We start from the raw sequence: 20,107 nt of genomic DNA on the forward strand, positions 1-20,107 counted from the left end.
TTTCTGCACGGTGGGAGATTCCTTTTCTCCTCTTTAAGGTGTGTGTGTGTGTGTGTGTGTGTGTGTGTGTGTGTGTGTGTGTGTGTGTGTGTGTGTGTGTGTGTGTGTGTGTGGGTGTGTGGTATGGTCTTGGTCATCGATATTGAATCCTGACTGTGAGGGCCATCTGTCTGACTTTGACCCAGCGGCTCACCGTCACACCTTCAGCAGGGAGGGAGGAGAGAGTGTGTGGTCTCCTTCTGTCTGTGTGTGTGTGTGTGTGTGTGTGTGTGTGTGTGTGTGTGTGTGTGTGTGTGTGTGTGTGTGTGTGTGTGTGTGTGTGTGTGTGTGTGTGTGTGTGTGTGTGTGTGTGTGTGTGTGTGTGTTCTGCCTTTACTTTTACTGGCAAACACTTCCTAGTCTTGTGAGCTCTCTTTGATCCTGCCAACTGCTGGCAAAGGGTACGCAGACGCATGCCGTTCATGGTTGCCCACGGCATTCCCAGCATGCACTTTGAGTTTCCTCTGGCTCCAGAACTACTGGACCTCTGACCTTTTGAGCGCCGCTGCATTGCTGGCAGAAGCCATCGGGCGAAATGAGCCAACGTTGGATAACCTGAAGCAGCGGTTAGCATTTAGGAAGTGTTGTCTCCTGCAGCCGCTGCACTCAGAAGACGTAGTTCCCAGTCAGACTTGGGGGGAAGGTTGCCGAGACTCCGAACACGATGAGGATGTTAAGATAGAAAAGCTGGAAGCACCAGAAGGGGGGCTGGCTGGCGGCTGACATTTCATCAGCTCGTCGGACAGGAAACAGAGTGATTAAAGAGGGTGTCCTTTAACAGGAAGGTCATAAAATCCATCCTGGCTGCTCACCGGTTCCTCAGCTGTGATGGAGACCTGATGCTTTCCCTCTGACAGGAAGTTCTCCAGCTGATTGGATGAGTTCATCTTACTTAACCTCGGCCAGTACAACGTGTTTTCTTTGCTCTCTGTCAGAAAAACCGAGTGAACCTCCTCCTCAGAGTCCCCCGTAATGAGGCTGTGTGAAATCTATGTTCTCTACTGGCTCCGATTTAAAAATCCACCATCTTCCTTTAAAAATAAGTCGCATCTAAGAGCCAGGAAGCTCCAGCGTCGTCTCAGCACGTTTCATAGTTTTTGTGCCCAAAGAACAGAACAAAAATCTCATATTGAATAAATTCTGTTTGCTTGTCTGTGTAGTTTAGTGAAATCCGCCCACCTGAGCTGCAGACGTGTTCCCTCCCTGATCAGAGCTGAGTTCAGCCCCGCCTGTTCACACAGCGTTGGCTCTGGAGAGCACAATGAGACGCCTCAGGTAAACGGGTTCCTAAATCCATACCTGAGCATTTGGATCGGGCAGAAGAAAGGAAATCAGGTGTAAAAATGATGTTTTTATCAGCTGCTGTTTGAGTTTCCATCATCTGCTGAATGTGTTTTAAACCAGAGAGGAAGAAGGCGCCGCGTCCGGTGCGTGTGAGACCACGGACACGGCAGCAGGCGTGCTTTTGGGTCCTCTCAGGCGTCTGAGATTTGTATATCTGAGTGAATCGCGCTAGATAATGAAAAAATGATGACTAATTAAAACAAACAGCAGCCCGCTAACCCGAGCCCTGGCTTCACCCTCGGCTAGCTCGGAGCTACTGATGCGTCTACATCCCAGAATGCAACACAAACCTGCAACAGGACGGCGTTCAGCTCAAACCGGTGGTCGTTGTGTCAGCTCGAGGTCGGACCACCTCCTCCCACGGCTCTCGGGTGGGTTCTTCAGCTCTGCTCCACGGTGAGGTCACCGTGTTCAGACCTGCTCGGAGGAAACCCTCCCGGGGTTGGATTGAAATGATTTTATTTCACGCTGCTCCACAACCACATTTAACACTGAAAAATTCTATCTCAGGTCTCAGGAGGATCAAACAACTCAAGATTTCACAGCAGTTCATGCAAATGCAATTTAAAACAAGCCTACGCTTCCACGTCACAAGGTTATTTACACACAATTCCTGGGAATGGGATGGAGAAATCCCAGCTTCTTTCCTTAATACCGGAATTTCTAAGAATTCAGTAGAAAAAATGGGAAATGTTGAATTTATGTGGATTTAAAGTTTCCAGAACAGAGTTTGCATTAACCCTCTGGAGGCAGGCGTTGCAGATGTGCAACATTAAAACCTACCTACCTACCTGGTTACTCCGCATATGTATTTCCAGTGGCGGTTTTGCTATTAGACATAGGTCGACGGCCACCTGGGTCCCCTTATGTTGGGGGCCCCCCTAGCCCTGACTGCCTGCACCCCTCTGTTAATGCCACAATGGACTATTGTCAACTTCAGGGTTCATTTCAAGATCCTGGTTCTGGTCGATAGGGCCTTACATGGACAAGCACCATTTTACATTGGTGATCTTCTTAGTCCCTACACCCCCAGTAGGTCCCTGAGGTCCAGTGATCAAAGTCTACTGGTTGTGCAGCACCAGGCTAAAGGTCAAAGTTGACAGATCATCTGCTGCTGTGGCCCCCAGACTCTGGACCTCTCTCCCCCTGAGCCTGAGATCAGTGGACTCAGTGGTCTCCTTTAAAAAGCAGCTGAAGACTCACTTGTTCAAGCTGGCTTTTGTATGACCCTCTTCACCTCTCTCTCCTTGTTCTGCTCTCCCCACCTATTCCACCTTCCTCAGGATCCACTGATTTCCCTCTTTCCTGTTCACTCTCTCTCTCTCTTTACATTTTTTGATCACAATTGTCCATTTTTGCTCATTTAAAATATATTTTTAATCATTTTCTAAATTCTTTTTTATATTTTTACATTTTTTGTTTTTGTGAAGCGCCTCGTGATTTTTATCTTGAGAGGCGCTATAGAAAAGATCTTCTTCTATACCTTTAAGACGCCAATGCACAAACAGGAAGTGATTGGTAGTGATTCCACTCCAATCCAGTTGGTGGCAGTAATGCACCAAATTGTTGTTTGCCAAGTGCCATAAGACACAAATAAGAAGAAGAAGAGAGGCGGGAGCGTTCGTAACTAAGCATGAAATGGAGTTATCCTAGTGGCTCCAATAAGAGAAAGAAGCAGCATGCTTAAAAAAAGCTTTTATCTTCACTTCCACAAGTGACGTAGTTTTTCTATGTAAACGTCAAAAGGAAGCAGAAAAGGAAAGACAATGGAAAATGATTAAAGGTAGGAAAACATAGACCAAAATGGAAAATAGAAAAAAAGAAAGGTAAAAGCACAGGAATACTGCCAGGAAGAAGAAAGCACTCAAAGGGAGAGAAAGACAGGAAAAAAGAGGAGGACTAATAAAAAGGGGAAATAACTCATGTCAGAAGAGGGGAGAGTTCCGCAAATCCAGTTAAAGATAAGATTGTTGAAAATTTAGTGTGAGGGGGCCCCATGTCTGTGTTCGCCTTGGGCCCCCAAATTGCCAAATCCGCCACTGCCTATTCCATGAGCGTTTTTTAACTCAGAAGTACCCCTGAAGGACTTAGTTGTTCGTCCTTTTATCAAAACTTCACTTGAACCTGAGGGGGTTTAAACGCTCTCCCGTTGGGATTAGCCATGAACTCAGAACTCCAAACTGAGTCACTTCAACGATCTGCAGCAGGTTAGATACTCTTTAACCACAGCCTCTCCACAGAGCCGCACTCAGAAGCTTTAAGAAAAATGGTGATTTTTTTTTCTTTTTTTCCCTTTTTTCTCTTTTTTCTTTTTTTTTCTTTTTTCTCAAAAGGAAAAAAAAGAAAAAATAAGAAAAATGGTGATTTTTTTCTTTTTTTCTTTTTTTCTCAAAAGGAAAAAAAGAAAAAAATAAGAAAAATGGTGATTTTTTTCTTTTTTTTCTCTTTTTTTCTTTTTTTCTCAAAAGGAAAAAAATAAGAAGAATGGTGATTAACGATTGTGTAAAGGATTAATAACGTTAAATAAACAAGGACGCCTTCCGGGGTTTAATTCAGCTTCAGCCAAATGGAATCGGAGTACAATCGGAGTTAGTTAAACACAACGGCAGCAACAAATCCAGATAAATGAAGCTATTCCCAAACACTTAAAATAACACATTGCGTTGCACGGATCGTGCAGCAGCTGTTGTGGTGAGCCGTGTCGCCCTTAAACAGCAGCAACACTCGTTATTACAAGTGTGAGCCCAGACTCAGGTTGCACATTAATATGTAAATGAAATCTTAATCGATTTTCAAAGGTATGAGTTTAACGTGTGTGTTCCTGCAGCAGACAGCGAGGCTGGCTGCGACGAGAGCTCTGAGCATGACTGAAAACAAATGGTGACACTTCACATGGAGAGCCCTGCAGATGCAGATGATCAGCCCCTTAAAGCTCGAGCAAACTCTACCTCCATCATAATCAGACATCTGGAGAATCGCTCGGCCGCCGCGTTCGGCTCGCTTTCCCCTCGATTCTGAGAAAAAATAACCGTGTTGTGATTAATTATCCAGCAGCGGCTTGAAAATGGCTTCAATCAGAGACTTCCTGTAGGAACCCGGCTCCGCTGGTGGGAAAGGGAGGACTTTAGTGGGCAAAAGGAAGGCTGAGCTGGTGCAGCAGGTAAACAGGTGAGACTCAGATTTTTACACCAAAGCGCAGCGTCACAGTGGACTGGTGAGATGGCGCCTGCTGTAATGGCTGCTCGTCTGCCGCTCCTGTTTTTGCTTCTTATTGTGTTCACAAACTGCCGGATTACCGAATCCAGTACTGTCATCTCATATGACCGACTTACCCTCGTCGATCTCCAGCAGACACTCGGATCACTTCAGTTCCACAGTCGTGAGTTTGGAAGATCTTTTGGCTCGCTCTTTGCTACGGTCCCAGCATTTCTGCTCTCCGCCCCGCGTCCAGTATGGTTCCGAAAGATGTGCCGCCGACGCGGCAGGCGGGGGGGGGGGGGACGCCGAGCAAAACGAAGGCTGTCACCAGGGTCCTCATCTTTGACATCTATCATTCCTCTGCAACCGGATCCTCAACTCTGTCACTGGCAGGCGGAGTCCATTCAAACCCTCTGTCGGAAGATCCCCGAGAGTGATCGCGTGGACGGTGGCTTTCGGCGGCGGCGAATTAGTGGGGCTAACTTGGCTAACCTTAGCTATCCCAAGGTAATCGGCTCTGGCATGCGCTCCAAACCCGGCTCTAAGACGTCCGCTTCACTCCTCAGGGTTGCTCTCATGAATGTCCGATCGATTGGGAATAAAACGGCTTTTTTGAAAGACCAGTCAATAAACCTGTTCTTCATGACTGAAACCTGGGTCCAGCCTGGTGAGTCGACCCCTCTTTGTCCTCCTGAGTGCCTAGTCTTAAACGAGCCCAGACCTTCTGGTCGTGGCGGGGGGTTTGCTGACTTTATACAACTCCTTTCTCCCTCTGAAACCACTCTCTGGTTTTGTGACTCCCTCCAGTTTTGAGCTGTCAGTGTTTGAATTAGCCTGCTGCCCACCTGTACTCTGTGCTCTCTGTTATCGTCCACCTAAATATAACTCAGTCTTTCTAAGTGAATTTTCAGACTTTTTAGCTGATTTCCTCCCAAAGCATGAAAGAGGGATTATCCTTGGTGATTTTAACATTCATGTCTGCTGTCCCACAATGCCCTTGGTAAAGGAGTTTTTGGACATCTTAGATTTGTTTGATCTACAGCAACTGGTCAAAGATCCTACCCATGAACGCTCCCATACACTGGACTTAGTTTTATCTTTTGGACTCTGTGTTTCTGATTTATTTGTAGATCAGGTTTGTATCTCTGATCATTTTCCAATCATTTTTAATATCTCAAACCTAGCATCTCTCCCTATAAGGCATCAGGCTAAGCATTATGCTCGGTATGTTGCTCCCTCGTCCTCTGTTATGCTGTCATCTAGCCTGGAGAATGGCCTTTTAACATCCTTTTCCTCATCTACATCGGTGGGGGTAGATGGTTTGGTGGACTCCTTCAATATGGCTTGTTCTGTTGCCCTTGACTCTGTTGCACCGCTTAAACTCAGGCAAAAAAAGACCATCTCTGATCCCTGGTTAAACGACAACACTCGTGCTCTCAGACGCCAGTGTAGGACACATGAACGAAAATGGAAAAAGGACAAGCTACGAATTTCCCAACAAATGCTGAAAGGCTCCCTGGCAGCCTACCAAAAAGTTGTCAGATCAGCTAAAAATAATTATTTTGCCAACATCATTGAGAGGCATCGTGGTGACCAACGCAAGCTTTTCAGTACCATTAACTCTGTTCTTTCACTAAAGGAATCCACCGCCCCCTCCACACCAACCATAGCACTTTGCACTGATTTTCAGAATTTTTTCCTGGAAAAAATCAGTTCTATCAGACAGAATCTGTTGGGACCTGTTACCCAGAAAGAATCACTCTGTTCTCCTCCATTCTCTGATTTTGATCCTGTCTCCCTTCAAGATCTGGATAAATTAATCAAGTCCATGAAACCCTCAGGCTCCCCTCTGGATGCTCTCCCCCCAGTGCTGCTACTTGGGGCTCTGCCAGTAGTGGGTCCTTTTATTTTGAGTATTTTAAACACAGTTTGTCATCGGGAGTGTTTCCAGAATCCTTTAAGAAGACGGTCGTCCACCCGCTATTGAAAAAACCTGGCCTGGATCAAAATGATTATGCAAGTTTCCGTCCGATCTCCAAACTTCCTTTTTTATCTAAGGTTATTGAAAAAGTGGTACATGCTCAACTCTCACATCATTTACTGGAACATTCACTCCTCGACCATTTTCAGTCTGCTTTTAGGCCAAATCATAGCACCGAGTCTGCACATATTCGTGTGTTAAATGACATTCTGACAGAAACGGATGCTGGTTCCTGTGTTCTGTTACTACTGCTAGACCTATCAGCGGCATTCGATACAGTTGACCATAACATTCTGTTAACTAGGCTGAAATCTTTTGTTGGAGTCACTGGGACCACGCTAAATTGGTTTCACTCCTATCTGTCTGACAGGAGTTTCAGCATTCACATAGGCGATTGCTCCTCTCCTTTTGTCCCACTCCCCTGGAGAGTTCCCCAGGGCTCTATTCTAGGTCCACTCCTCTTTTCTATTTATATTCTGCCACTGGGAAACATCAACGAGTGCATTTACATGCAGCCAGTAACCCTTTTAAAACCCAAATATTCACAATAACCCGGTTCCACAGGTCCATGTAAACACCGCCAAAAACCCGGATATGCTCATAACCGGGTTTTTAAAAAACCTGGTTACTACGCCTGGGGTAACCCTTTTCTAACCCGAATGTTTGGTCGTGTAAATGCATATTGGGATATCCCCATCAAAGCGTGTGTTCTGCGCATGCTCTGTTCGCAAGGAATCTTGGTCTTTTGAGTAGCGAGACGTCTTGTATGCGCCAGAACACCGGAAGTAAACAACAAGTTGGGAGCAACATGGCGAGTCGCGGCACAGCACCACACTTTTGGAGTGACGAGGAAACTAAAGCGTAAACAAACGCGGTCGCTATCTCTTCCAAACTGGGAAACATGTTGTTGTTTTCACAGATACCGGAACAAGAAGAACCAGAAAAGACGCATGCGTCCATACGTCCTGACGCTACCCCAACGTCCGCATTTAAATCGGGTTATGCAAGTTAGGGGTAACTCTTTCTCTTTATGCTTGTAAACGGGTTACTCTGATCAACTCAGAAACCCGAATCCCGACCTTAACCCGATCATAACCCGGATATTGGCTGCATGTAAACGTAGTCATTGCTAAACACGGCCTACATTATCACATATACGCCGATGACAGTCAAATTTATATGGCTTTAAATCAACTAAGTTCCATTACTCAGCTTTCAGAATGTCTCTCAGAAATTAAAACCTGGCTAGCTTCCAATTTCCTGAAGTTCAATGACAATATGACTGAGGCCATTCTTTTCAAACCAAATCATAATCTGCATACTTCTGCTGCCTTTGATCTCTCCCCCCGTAAACCTTAATTCATGTGTGACCAGCCTTGGGGTTAAACTGGATGCCGACTTGTCAATGAGTGCACATGTAAATGCCACCTTTTGATCCTGCTTATTCCAGCTTCGTCGCCTTGCCCGACTAAAGCCCATTCTTAACAGGCCACACTTTAGAGTCAGTGATTCATGCATTTATCAATTCCAGACTCGATTTTTCCATCTCGGTTCTAATTGGTGTAAATGTATCTGTCCTAAATCGTCTGCAGAAAGTCCAGAATGCTGCAGCAAGATTTCTTTCTAATGCTAATAAACGCTGCCACATCACTCCCATTCTGGCTGATCTACACTGGATTCCTGTGCACTTTGAATTCAGCACAAAGTTTTAACTTTTACTTACAAAGCCCTGAATGGCCTAGCCCCCTCATACTCTCGCTACCCCCCCCCCCCCCTAAAGTCCCTAAAATGAAGCATGAAGCTCATGGGGAGCGTGCGTTCGCCTTTGCAGCTCCCAGACTCTGGAACGCACTCCCTCTGGTGGTACGCCAGGCTCCTTCACTGGCACAGTTTAAATCCAGCCTGAAGACACATTTTTTTAATTTGGCTTTTGGTCAATGATCGGTCTTTTATGCTGTGACTCTCTTCTGTTTTACTGACTTCTGTTTTTATTGACCTCTATTTTATGGGCTGTTTTATACTTTTGTATTGTTTATAGGTGTTTCTATTTTATGACAGCTTTTATCTGTGTTTAATGTGTATTTTGAATGGCTTTTTAGGTTTAACTCTGTGCAGTGCTTTGGTCAGCTGACATGCTGTTTTTAAATGCGCTATATAAATAAAATTGGATTGGATTGGATCAAGTCAACACACGTGGCTTCGCCGCCGCCATGCTTTGGGTCCTCTGCTGCTTTTTTATTCTTTATTAGTCTTGAGCGCGGCGACGGCGAGCGAGTTTTGCCGGGTTCCTGCTGAGCGCGTAATGAATGGCAGGCTGCGGCTGCGGGGCTGCCAGGCAAGAGGAAACAGCACTGTGGAATTGTGGGATAGCGGTGAGAGGCTTGCTTTGTTGGTCTCGGCGGGAGCTCGCCAAGATCAAACGTGTCGATGGTGCCGCTGCTCGCCAGGCTTTCTGGGTAGTCAGACCTGAGGAGGAGACGCCTGAAAATCCAGACGTGTGTGTGTGTGTGTGCGTGCGTGCGTGCGTGCGTGCGTGTGTGTGTGTGTGTGTGTGAGAGAGAGAGAGCTTTTGGCGGTGTTTTCCTGGAGTGAATGACGGCAGCGTGGCAGATGCTGTCATGCTTTTTGTTGTTTTTTTGTTTTGTTTTTGCTTTTGTGCCTTTAGAGGACAGACTTTGAAGCGGATTAACGAGAAGTGACTTGATGTGACTTCCAGGTTTGCTTTGACACGACTTTCCAGCGTTTGATGTGGCATCAGCCCACGAGAGGCACACAGACACGCTCGCAGCAGCCTCATCCATGTCCCTGTATCTGTCCTTGTGTCACTGATACTGTGGAGACACTCCAGCCTGCAGCGCTGCTGAATATTTCTGTCCATCCTGGAGTTTATGACCCTTCCCCCTCCTCTGGTGTCATGCTTTCCTCTTTTCATGATGCCTCTGTCACTTCTCCTTTTTCCTGTTGTGCCTTTAAACCCTTTTGTCTCTCCTCCTCCACTGCGGACTGCCCTCATCAGGCAGGTTCTGGTAATACGCCGGTGTGTGTGTGTGTGTGTGTGTGTGTGTGTGTGTGTGCGTGTGTGCGTGTGTGTGTGTACGTGGGGGAAAGGCCTGTGAGAAGAAGAGAAAGTATCAGAGTGAGGATGATAAGGAAGAGAGCAAGAAGAGGGAGAGTTGGGATAACGGTGTGTGATAGAATTGGAAGATCAAAGCCCTCTGTCACAGCGTGACTGAGCCCAGGGGCGTAACGGGCGAGACGGGACACATACACACTCCTACGGACACACACACACCTAGAGAAACACTCACTCACGGCTGGTGTTTGACTCCGAGTGTGATTGATGCCGGGCTAGATCTGGAGAATCGCCGTCATTCGTCTCTCCACAGATCAAACAGCCACATAATCTCCCACAACGGAAAGAGAGATGGAGGGAATAAAACAGGACAGAGGAGGAGATTTTGGAGGAGGTGGAGAAAAGTGACATCGCTGAAGTGTTTCCTTAAGAAAACAACACCTGAAACAAAAAAAAAAAGAACTTCAGAGAGATAACTGAACGCTGAGATGTTCGGTTCTATGCTGATGATCTGTCTTTACGCCTGTCTGGAGAAAAGGACCTTCACACAAATCAGATGCTGCTCGTGGGACCAGTCGGGGATCTGTGTTGTGTTTCTGGGGTCTTACAGCTCTACATGATCTAGATGTTTCCCCGGTTCTTATTAACACTGATTCAGAACTGTTGGGTCTGAGGACCAGGCCTGGTGGATTCCCGGTGATCCGGGACAAAGGCGAGTTTCAGTTCTGATTTTGGGCGGTTTTCTTTGGGGGCACAATTCCTGCTTGAACTGCCACCTTACCACGGCGAAGGAGTTCTGTGGACTGGGACCGAAGAGCCACTGCTCCTCGTGGTCGAGAGGGGCCGGCTGAGGTGGTTCAGCCCTTGGGTGAAAACTCCTGAGGACACCTGGTGGCAGGAAGGCCCAGGTCGAACGGGAGACACCGAAGGGATTATCCTTCCAGGGAGGCTTGGGAACGCCTTGGCATCCTGCCCATGGAGGATGCTACTTCCTGCCAAATCTATATATTTTACTATTTTCTAGAAACAGAAAGACTTTAATTATTGATGTTTAAAACAAACAATGCTGCTGTGGAGTTTGGAACAAATAACAAAGAAAAGCATCGTCCAAAACCAGAATGCAGCCAATCAGAGCTGGTGGACACCAGGGGCGGACTTAGGACTGAAGAAGATCCGGGGCTTAACACGCGCATGCACACACACACACACACACACACGTGACACGCACTAGTCAGCATCATTTATATTTGTCTTGTACCACATAATTTTTAATCTGAAGCTACATATGAAGCATTTTCAGGGCAGAGTATTGTTCCTGTTAGTGTTTAGTGTGAGATGATAGTAAATATTCCCTTTCTTTCTCCAATAACTTTACCTGATAGTAAGCTAACTTTAGGCAAACCAGCAGCACAACAAATAGTTTCAAATAAGACTCACAAACCTGAGTCAACACCAGTCTCATCAAAGCTGGGGTTCTGTCGTTGTACTTTTGGTCTAAAAAACGTCCTTATGTCCATCTTCACTCATGCGTTTCAGGCAGAGACTGTAGAAGAAGCCGGCTGCTGAAGGGCTTCTTCTTCAGTGGTGGAGGCTCAGGCAGGCTGTATACAAACTACTGCCAGCTGCTCCCTCTCTGTTGGACTTTGGTACTGCATGTTACTTCCAGTTTTGGATCTGGGGCTTTTCATAAAACATTCGGGGCTTGAGCCCAAGTAGCCGGGCCTAACGCCGCCCCTGGTGGACGCCAGGTTTGAGGTATTTCAGTAAAACTACACCAACTCGTCGTTCTGGGTAAAAAAAAGGCTGATTGGAGCTTCTGTGATTATTTGAATTTGGGATTTATTTTTCTAAGGCCAAGTTTTGGACACAAGGATTGGGTTGATTCATTAAATTGGAATATGAGACATTAATTATCCCGCTGTGGAAGTCGTTCAGTCATTTATGAGCAAATGATGCTCTTTAAACAAAAGTCTCAGATTAAACCGAAGGAGTTTCTGCTGCTAACATGAAATCAGAACAAAGTCCTGAACAGGTTGGGTTTTGGATTTATATCAGGTGTGTTTATGAGAGCTTTTACTTTGTTTCTTCTGATTCTTTCGTATTTTTGTCCTTGATCCTCGTCTGACTCCTCACCGCGCCCTTGTTCCTCTTCTTACCTCCTGAGAACTTCTTTTATGTTGCCTGCTAGCGACTCGCTTTTGATTCTTGCACCTTGACCCCTGGACTCGAGTGTTTTTCTGCAGCTTAGGATCCAAACAGAGCACCAAAGCAGTTGCTGGCGCTGACATTTGCCGCTGAGTGATATTCAGATTTAATTTGCACACCAGGGAGCTGAAGCATTCTGCAGCTCTCTCTGTGTTTATGCACATGTCAAGGTAATATTTAATGGTTTGTTTTCGTCTGTCTCTCTCTCTTTTGTCTCCACAGATGCATCACCCTATTCAGATGAAACCTGCAGACAGTGAGAAATCTAATGGTGAGTGGCCGTGAACACGAGCACAAGGACACCGGTATCACAGGCATCAATGGGCCTTTTTGAATTTACTCGGTAGTCTCAGCTGAGATTTAGCTCACGGCTCGACTGGCGGCTGGGACGAGGAACCAACGAAGGATCGGAGCAGAAAACAGAAAAAGACAGATAGATGCTGGATTTATTTATTTATGTGTGTGTGTGTGTGTGTGTGTGTGTGTGTGTGTGTGTGTGTGTGTGTGTGTGTGTGTGTGTGTGTGTGTGTGTGTGTGCGTGCGTGCGTGCGTGCGTGTGTGTGTGTGCGTGTGCAATAAATTATTAAGGCACTTTGGAAGGAGGTCAGCCAAAGTTCAATAATTTTAGCCTTGTGTTGAACCATCGTCACACACACACACACACACACACACTTATTTAAAGCATCCATTTCAACACAAGCATCAAGTCCAGCTCCAGGTGTGAATTGATTTTCTTTCCTCCATTAATCTTTATTCTAACAGGAAGTCAGCTGACTTAAAACAGGAAGCATGTCACATTTTAGTGGATTATAACAGCAATTCGGCAATCCCCTTACCTCTGAGTCACATGTATGAGTTACAACAGGGATTCCCAAAGTGTGGTGCGCGCACCCCTGGGGGTGCGCGAGCTGCCGCTAGGGGGTGCGCGAGGTGAAAAGTGTAATGGCTGTGGAGCTCAGAGAAGTCTGTCATATGCTGAAGTCTGTATGTACAGTCTATGGTCACATGTCACCATTAGCGTAGAAACTCATTTGTGGGCGGGCCAAAGAAAAAGTAAGTGGGCACAATAAATGTAATTGAAAACAAGTATATTTTTGCGCGTGTCCTCCACATGTGCCCTAGCTTCATAATAATAACAATGCGCCGAGCTTCAGCACTCTGGCCTGCGCACGCCGATATGTTCCGTATTTGATCATTTTTAACGGTGTTGGAGGAATCTGAAGGTGGTGAGTCATTCTGGCAGATTGTAATTAACACCTGTCTCATGCAGGTGTTCTGACGTTGTAAACCTCACACGCAGAACATTGTGGATGTAACTAAATAACAAGAAATGATTCCCATTCAGGCTATTGACAGCGCGCTGAAGATCTGAAGTTCAGAGTGCGTCTGTCAGAGGTCAGACGCGTTCCAGCAGAACCACGGCTCACGGGTGCACATGTGAGCACATCTGGGCTGGGCAGAAGGAATTTTACAACATTGGTTTAAATAGCGCGAGACGCGGTGACTTGAGCGGCTGTACCGCGCGCGCACGCACACACACGCACACAGAATCAATAAGCGCACACGCTGCTTTAACTCCGGCGCGCCGTCAGACTGAAGGCAGAAATGAACGCTGCCTCCACCGTGATAACAACTTTTAAGAGGTTATTTTTCATTCAAGGTCAAATTAAGATATTAGCTTCTGGGATGAGTCGGGTCCGCTCCAGCCAGTGACTCCTCATGAACCTGACCACAAGTCCTGTTACTGCAGCATTTGTTGTTCTAGTCCGCATGGCAGCGGATCGCAGATTCAGCCACACCATAAAACAGCAATAAGTCGGTCTGAGGTAAAAGTGAACCTCATGGCTATATCTTGTCCCCTATTGACATTTGATTACGCACAAGTAGGTGATCAGCTCAGGTTTACGCAGAGCAGAAGGAAGGAGAGCGCTCTGGCCGCACAGGTTAAACGTTCCTACTTTAAGAAAACCGTTAAATTGCATTCTTTATGTGCTACCTGGGCACTCTAAATATTTATTTAAAATTAAATCAAAGGAAATTGTAATGGTATTGAATGTTTATTAATTACTATTTAAAAAATGAAAGTGATGGGGAATTTTTTTTAACCTGTCTGTTTAGCTTGACATCTGATATATATATATGTATATATATATATATATATATATATATATATATATATATATATACATGGTCGGGACATAGAAGGGGGTGCGCGGCTAAATAAGTTTGGGAACCGCTGAGTTACAACATGAAAGAATTTGCCTCAGCATCTCTTTCCATCATAAATGCTTTCATGTGCTTTGGTTCCACATCTCTCATTAGGCTAATTAGTGCTTCCTAAAGCTCAAGTTCACTGAGAAAGCCTTTTTCACTTATTATTATGTTGTATTATAACGTTCATGGGCTCACCCATCTGGACTCACGACAGGGAAGGCTGTTGTTGGTCTTGCATCCAGGAAACAGCAGAGAACGTCTCTGCTAGTAGAAGCTAACTGTTAGCATTAGCAACTCCACCACATGGCAGAGCTCCTCCAGGCTTGTGTTATTTGTGGAGATGAAACATCAACGTTGCATAACAGAGTTGGTGGTAGTCGTGTTGCTGTTAGCCAATCAGAGGAGAGATGTTTGACCATCAGGAAATACCAAGTTTGACTCCAGATCCAGCCATCTTCTGCTCCGGCTCACTAACAGGAGCACCAGAGCTCTTTTCCGCAGGGATCAACTCAACAGCTAACGTGCTAACGCCCTGCTTCCACGGTTAGTTCAGCTAACGATCACGTAGAAGAAGCTGATGGAGATGTTTTATAGGCAGCTAGCATGAGTCTCAACAAACAAACAGGTAACAACCTCAGAAAGAGCTCAGACACGTTATTTCAGTGCATCCGTTCTCCTCTTCAGTAAAGACAGTTTGTGGTTTTTGTATCTGAGACCATTAGCAGGCCTGAGGTGAAGCAGGTAGAAACCTGCTGCCAGGTGAGTTCCACTCTCAGGTGAATGACCGACTCTTATTCCTGCTTTTGTTGGAGCTTTGTGGCAAAATAGGTGAGAAATAAAGTTTAAATGAGACATTAATAACTAAAAATATGGGAATAAAGGCCGGTGATGGTTGTTTATAACCTCGATATAAAAACAAGTGTGATGTTCTTCCGTTACAATGTTCATTATGTCCTCTTTTTAAATGTTAAACGAGGTTATTTTTGCTTCGGACATGAAGGTGTTTCTAATTACCTTTTTACATGTTTCGACCGTCGTCTGCGGTCTTCTTCAGAAGTGTCACAGGTGTTTGTGTGATGCGTCTTCATCAGCTGTTCTTCTGGTGGGCGTGGCCAATTCGGATCTGTCAGATCCCCCGGGTCGGTCACGTCCATCTCCGCTGGCTGGTCTTTGGAGAAGGGAATCCCAGGTGCGAGACAGCTGATAGGCCTCCTCGTCTCTGTTCATGTTCCAATGTTCCTGTTTCCTTATCTCTATTGCCTCCCTGACCCAACGTTTGAACCTGTTGTTCTCAGTGTTGATCATTTTTCCTTGATCAAGGGAAAATTATCAACACGGAAAACAACCGGTGACCGACTCGGCAGATCTGACAGATCCGGGTTGGTCGCGCCCACCAGAAGAACAGCTGATAAAGACGCGTCACACAAACACCTCTGACATTTCTGAAGAAGACCGCAGACGACGGTCGAAACTTGTAAAGGTAACTCGAAACACCTTCATGTCCGAAGCTAAAAGAGCCTCGTTTAACTCATTCACTGCCAGCCGTTTCCTGATCGGTGAAGCCCTTCGCTGCCAGCGTTTTTTAGCGTTTACTCCGTTTTAAGAGTCACAGAACATTGCGCGCTAGGATGATGTCGACGCCAAAACAACCAAAACAAAGCAGAGCCTCACCTCTTACATCAGAAAGAATCCGCGTTGTCCGTTCTTTCATAATCCGTTGTTGAATTGTGATCGGCAGAAGCTTTTCCGGTTCACGCCTCACTTTTTTTATGGCAGCGGCCCAAAAAGATCTCCTAACACATGGATGTTCTGCTTCCTGATCACGTGACATGTGACGTACGCAGATGAAGATCAGCTTTAGAGCTGAGATGTTTGTTCTCACGGTGCGGGGGCTCGTCCGACGCCCACACAGTAAAAAAAATGCAAACGACGACTTTAGTCGTCAGTGGCAGTGAATGAGTTAATATAAAAAGTGTTATGTTCTGTTTAAAGATTGTAATATTCTGAATTTTTTCTCAGTTCTAAGAAAACTCAAATCAACTAGTGAAGCTGCTTTAAAAGATTTCAGATAGAACAGATAAATGTTGCTTTTTAGTTGTCTGACGGTTGTGTGATGGAAGAAGGGAGGCTCTGGAGTCAAGGAAACGTTCATAGATCTAAACACACCCTGTTGTGGTTCTTATTTTAACCGTGAAAAGGACTAAAGATAAAGACGGTTCTATGGCTGCAAAAGAGGATTTGAGCTGAAAGCTTTTTCTACGATGAGAGACGCCACTCTCAGGTCTTCAGAGTCTGGTCAGCTTCTGGACATTAGCTTTTTTTCTCATTTTGCCCCCATTTGGAATAAACTAATAAGAAGGTACACATTTGCTTCTTAAAGGTTTAAGTAAATCATCTCATTTTAAACAAAATGTTCAGATTTTACAGAATTGTACACTGTAAATAAAGGCAGCCTCAAAAAGTTGTTTTGATTTGTTTTCCTATTTAACCTACATCTCCCTGTTAAGTTTTAATTGTTAAACTCAATTTTGTGTGTTTTGATATTGAAAGCTTAAAATTGCATCTTGTTTCAACAAATGATTATATTTTCCTCATTCTCGTGTGTTCAGTCAACTTAACACTGCAATTTATAGATTAAAAAATGACCCCGCCCACTGTGAAAGCTGCAGTGGGTGAGGTGCATTGTGGGTAGCCATGTTCTTAGTTAGTTTGTTCTAATTTGAGGTGTTTATGCACATTTATTGTGGGCGGTTGTGTTGTTCTTAGTTTTTGCTTTGTTGAGTGCTCCAAAGGTGGAGTTATTTGTGTTGTCATGTTGGCACCAAAAGTGAGGAGGGCGGTCGTAGGAATAAGAACGTTGTGTCGTTTCACTCCACTGCACTAAATAATATTCTCATTCTCACTAAATGCTCAAGACTCAGCTCCCTGTGACGAGCCCACTCCCGTCATTCACTTTGTAGTGCGAGCTATTGTTTGCGACTGACACATCAGTACATTTAACAAAAACTTTTGATTTGAATGGACAACCATTCATGTCTAACTCAAATTTATTAAGTTAACATCATGTAGAATTGTGTGTATGTTTAACAAGACAAAATGATTTTTACACTTTGTAATCTAATAAGATTTGTTGTTTTGACTCACAAACTAATATTCAAACAAATCATAGTTATCATTTATGATATTTGTACAACTTGACATATAGAGTTGAAAGAAAGTGTTCATTTAAGTTGACATGACTCAAGTTTTTAAGGCAGCTGTTGAACTTTCGTTTTTAAGTTATTGTGGCCTACAATTTATAACAGTGTAAATATTTCTTTAAATAGTCTGGGAAATACAACGCTTGCATCATCCTTGTGATTTCAGTAGAAATGACACTTTTCATGTGGACAAATTTAATAAAATAAAACCTTTAAATATTAGGTTTTATCTGCTGTGACGGAGTCGCTCGATTTTATTCTCCTGCTTTGATCAAAACTTCTTTTCCAACCTTCTTATTCATGAAAGGCTTAAAGTTAGTATTTAGCTGTGACTTATTATCATTTTACTTCCTAATAAACTTCTTAAATGGATAATTGATCTCTTCCATCGCCTTACCGGCTCCGTGTGGCTCATTTATTCACTCAAACACAAGCTGCTGAAATCGTTAATAAACCATGAGCAGATGTACGGTTATTCCGGATGGACGACCACGAGTCCTCACGTTGAACTTTGTTTAACTTATCCAGCAAAAATAAAGATATCGCTATCAGATTAGACGGTTTTGGCAAATGGAAGCTAATTTATTTGCATGGTTAAGTGGAATAAATGTGAGTAATTTTGATGATTTGACCCTTAAACTGAGTTATTGAGCAGAATGGGATAATGGAGGCTGTAAAACTAAACAAGAGTCCTGCGGTGGGACTCGATGAGTGCGTTTAACTTCTGACTGCACACCGGGTCAGAACCGAGTCTGTCAGGATGAAGATGTCTTCATTGCTGCTCTGGTGTCTTTTAGTGAGTGAAAACTCAGTATGAAACTGCTTTTTTTTTTTTTTTTTTACCAGAATGCAAAGTTTACTGGAGACTATCCTGGTGTTTCAAGTCTTATCGCCCCCCCCCCACCTCCCTCACACACACACACACACACACACACACACACACACACACACACACACACTCCCGCCAGCACGCCTGGTCCCAAACACAAACAGTCGATTGAAACGATATCTCGTCTCTTTGCTCTCTATCGACACAGAGTAAATTAATTACATTGCTGTTAGACGTGTGGTAATCACCCTCTGGAGTGATGAGCTCTCTCTCTCACACACACACACACACACTCACACACACACACACACACACACACACACACACACACACACACACACACACACACACACACACACACACACACACACAGAGTAAGTTAAAGCTCTCTGAAGCAACACTTATCTCGGCCGCGCATCCCGACGGTTCTAGTTGTTTTTTTAAGCACACGAACAATTCAAACAGCAAAATAAACAAGTGCACTATTGATTTCCCAGAGTGCAACCGGCCGCTTATCTCTTTCGCCTCCCGGTAAGCGCTGACAGCTTCCTCATTAAAATTGAATTGGATTAGCATTACATTGAAAGTTCGGCGGGAGACGCTAACACACATTGTTTCGCTCTCAGCCGGTAACCCCGAAGCCGCCTCTTCTTCCTCAGGATTGCACCGAAGAAGGAGGGATTGTGTCAGAAGGAGGGGGAGAGGGGGAATCCACAAGGGAGCGTGGAGGAAGAGGAGGGGGAGGCAGAGGGAGGAAGAGTTGAAGTGATAATGAGACATTGATCAGAGCTTCACAGATGATGAAATACATGAACTCCTTTGCTTTTTTATCTTAATGCATTATTCGTCTCTGTCCTGCATAAAAACGCTGATCATTTTACCAGAACTTACTGTAAACACTTCGTCGCGTGTAGAACAGCTCCATCTGAAGCTGAAGAAACAATGACACGAGGATTATCAATCAAATCACATCAAATATACTTTATCAGGGGCGCAGATAGGATTTTCAAACTGGGGGGGACAAAGTTCCAATGTACCCTCCCCCAAACACATGCACGCACACGCACACACGCACACACACACACACACGCACGTACACACACACACACATACACAAACTATTGCAAGCGCCTTAACTAGAGCTCAGTCAGTTTGTGTAATTTCATCCAACGGTTTACGTAAAAACTAACTTTTATATACGTGTTTGAAGCCATTATGCAGTGGAACGCTGGCAACAAAGCTCTACCTGATCAACACTATAAATGATAAATGATCTGCACTTGTATATAGCACCTCTCAGAGTAAGGAGCCTTACACTACAGAGTATCATTCATCCATTCACACACACACTCACACACTGATGGTGATGAGCTACGATGTAGCCACAGCTGCCCTGGGGTGCACTGACAGAGGCGTCCCACTATTTAATTCAGTCATTTTTTATTCTCCCAATCGATTACTAACCAAAACCTCAGCTTTATGCAAAACATTAAATGACTTTCAGCGTACCGATCTTTACAGAAAACAGAAAAGCTCTAAAAAACTGCACATAAAATATAATAAGAAACAATATTCACTTATCACTTAGAGCAGTAGTTCACAAACTTTTCAGCCTGACCAACAGATGTTCCTTCATATTTTTATGTTATTTAGAAATTTTCGTTATATTTGGAAAGTTTTAATTTATATATAAATATATAAATCTCTTTTTAAATTTCATATTTTACTTTTTTTATGATTATGTGGCACACTTGACTTCCATATATAACTTATCCGCATCTGCCTCTTTTCTACAGCTTTTTTTTTTTACATTGTCGCTACGTCGGTCACGTTAGCGGTGTTTTACCATCGTTTCTACATCCATCACGTCCCAGAGAAGGTTAAACCAACATCAAACCCAATGTTTGGAGCTTGTAAACTCCACACACCTCTCGTGCAGCACCAGCTGTCTGATGCTGCAGCAGCGTCAGTCTTCCCGGCTGGATGAGTGAATTTCTTCATCAGAGTCAATATTCTGCTTCATA

At 44.5% G+C, this 20,107-nt stretch overlaps 1 protein-coding gene across 26 annotated transcripts in view; it reads left to right on the forward strand.

Moving 5' to 3' along the window:
- celf2 (cugbp, Elav-like family member 2) overlaps positions 1-20,107 on the forward strand; it is a 296,592-nt gene that overhangs the window by 222,256 nt on the left and 54,229 nt on the right. For all 26 annotated transcript variants that reach the window (XM_054739830.2, XM_054739831.2, XM_070545042.1 and 23 more), the window contains one exon: positions 12,063-12,111. In XM_054739830.2, coding sequence (XP_054595805.1) covers positions 12,063-12,111 — 49 coding nt within the window. The remainder of the gene's footprint in view (positions 1-12,062; positions 12,112-20,107) is intronic.

Source organism: Nothobranchius furzeri, chromosome 1 (genome assembly GCF_043380555.1).
Source record: "Nothobranchius furzeri strain GRZ-AD chromosome 1, NfurGRZ-RIMD1, whole genome shotgun sequence".
NCBI classification, from domain to species: Eukaryota; Metazoa; Chordata; class Actinopteri; order Cyprinodontiformes; family Nothobranchiidae; genus Nothobranchius; species Nothobranchius furzeri.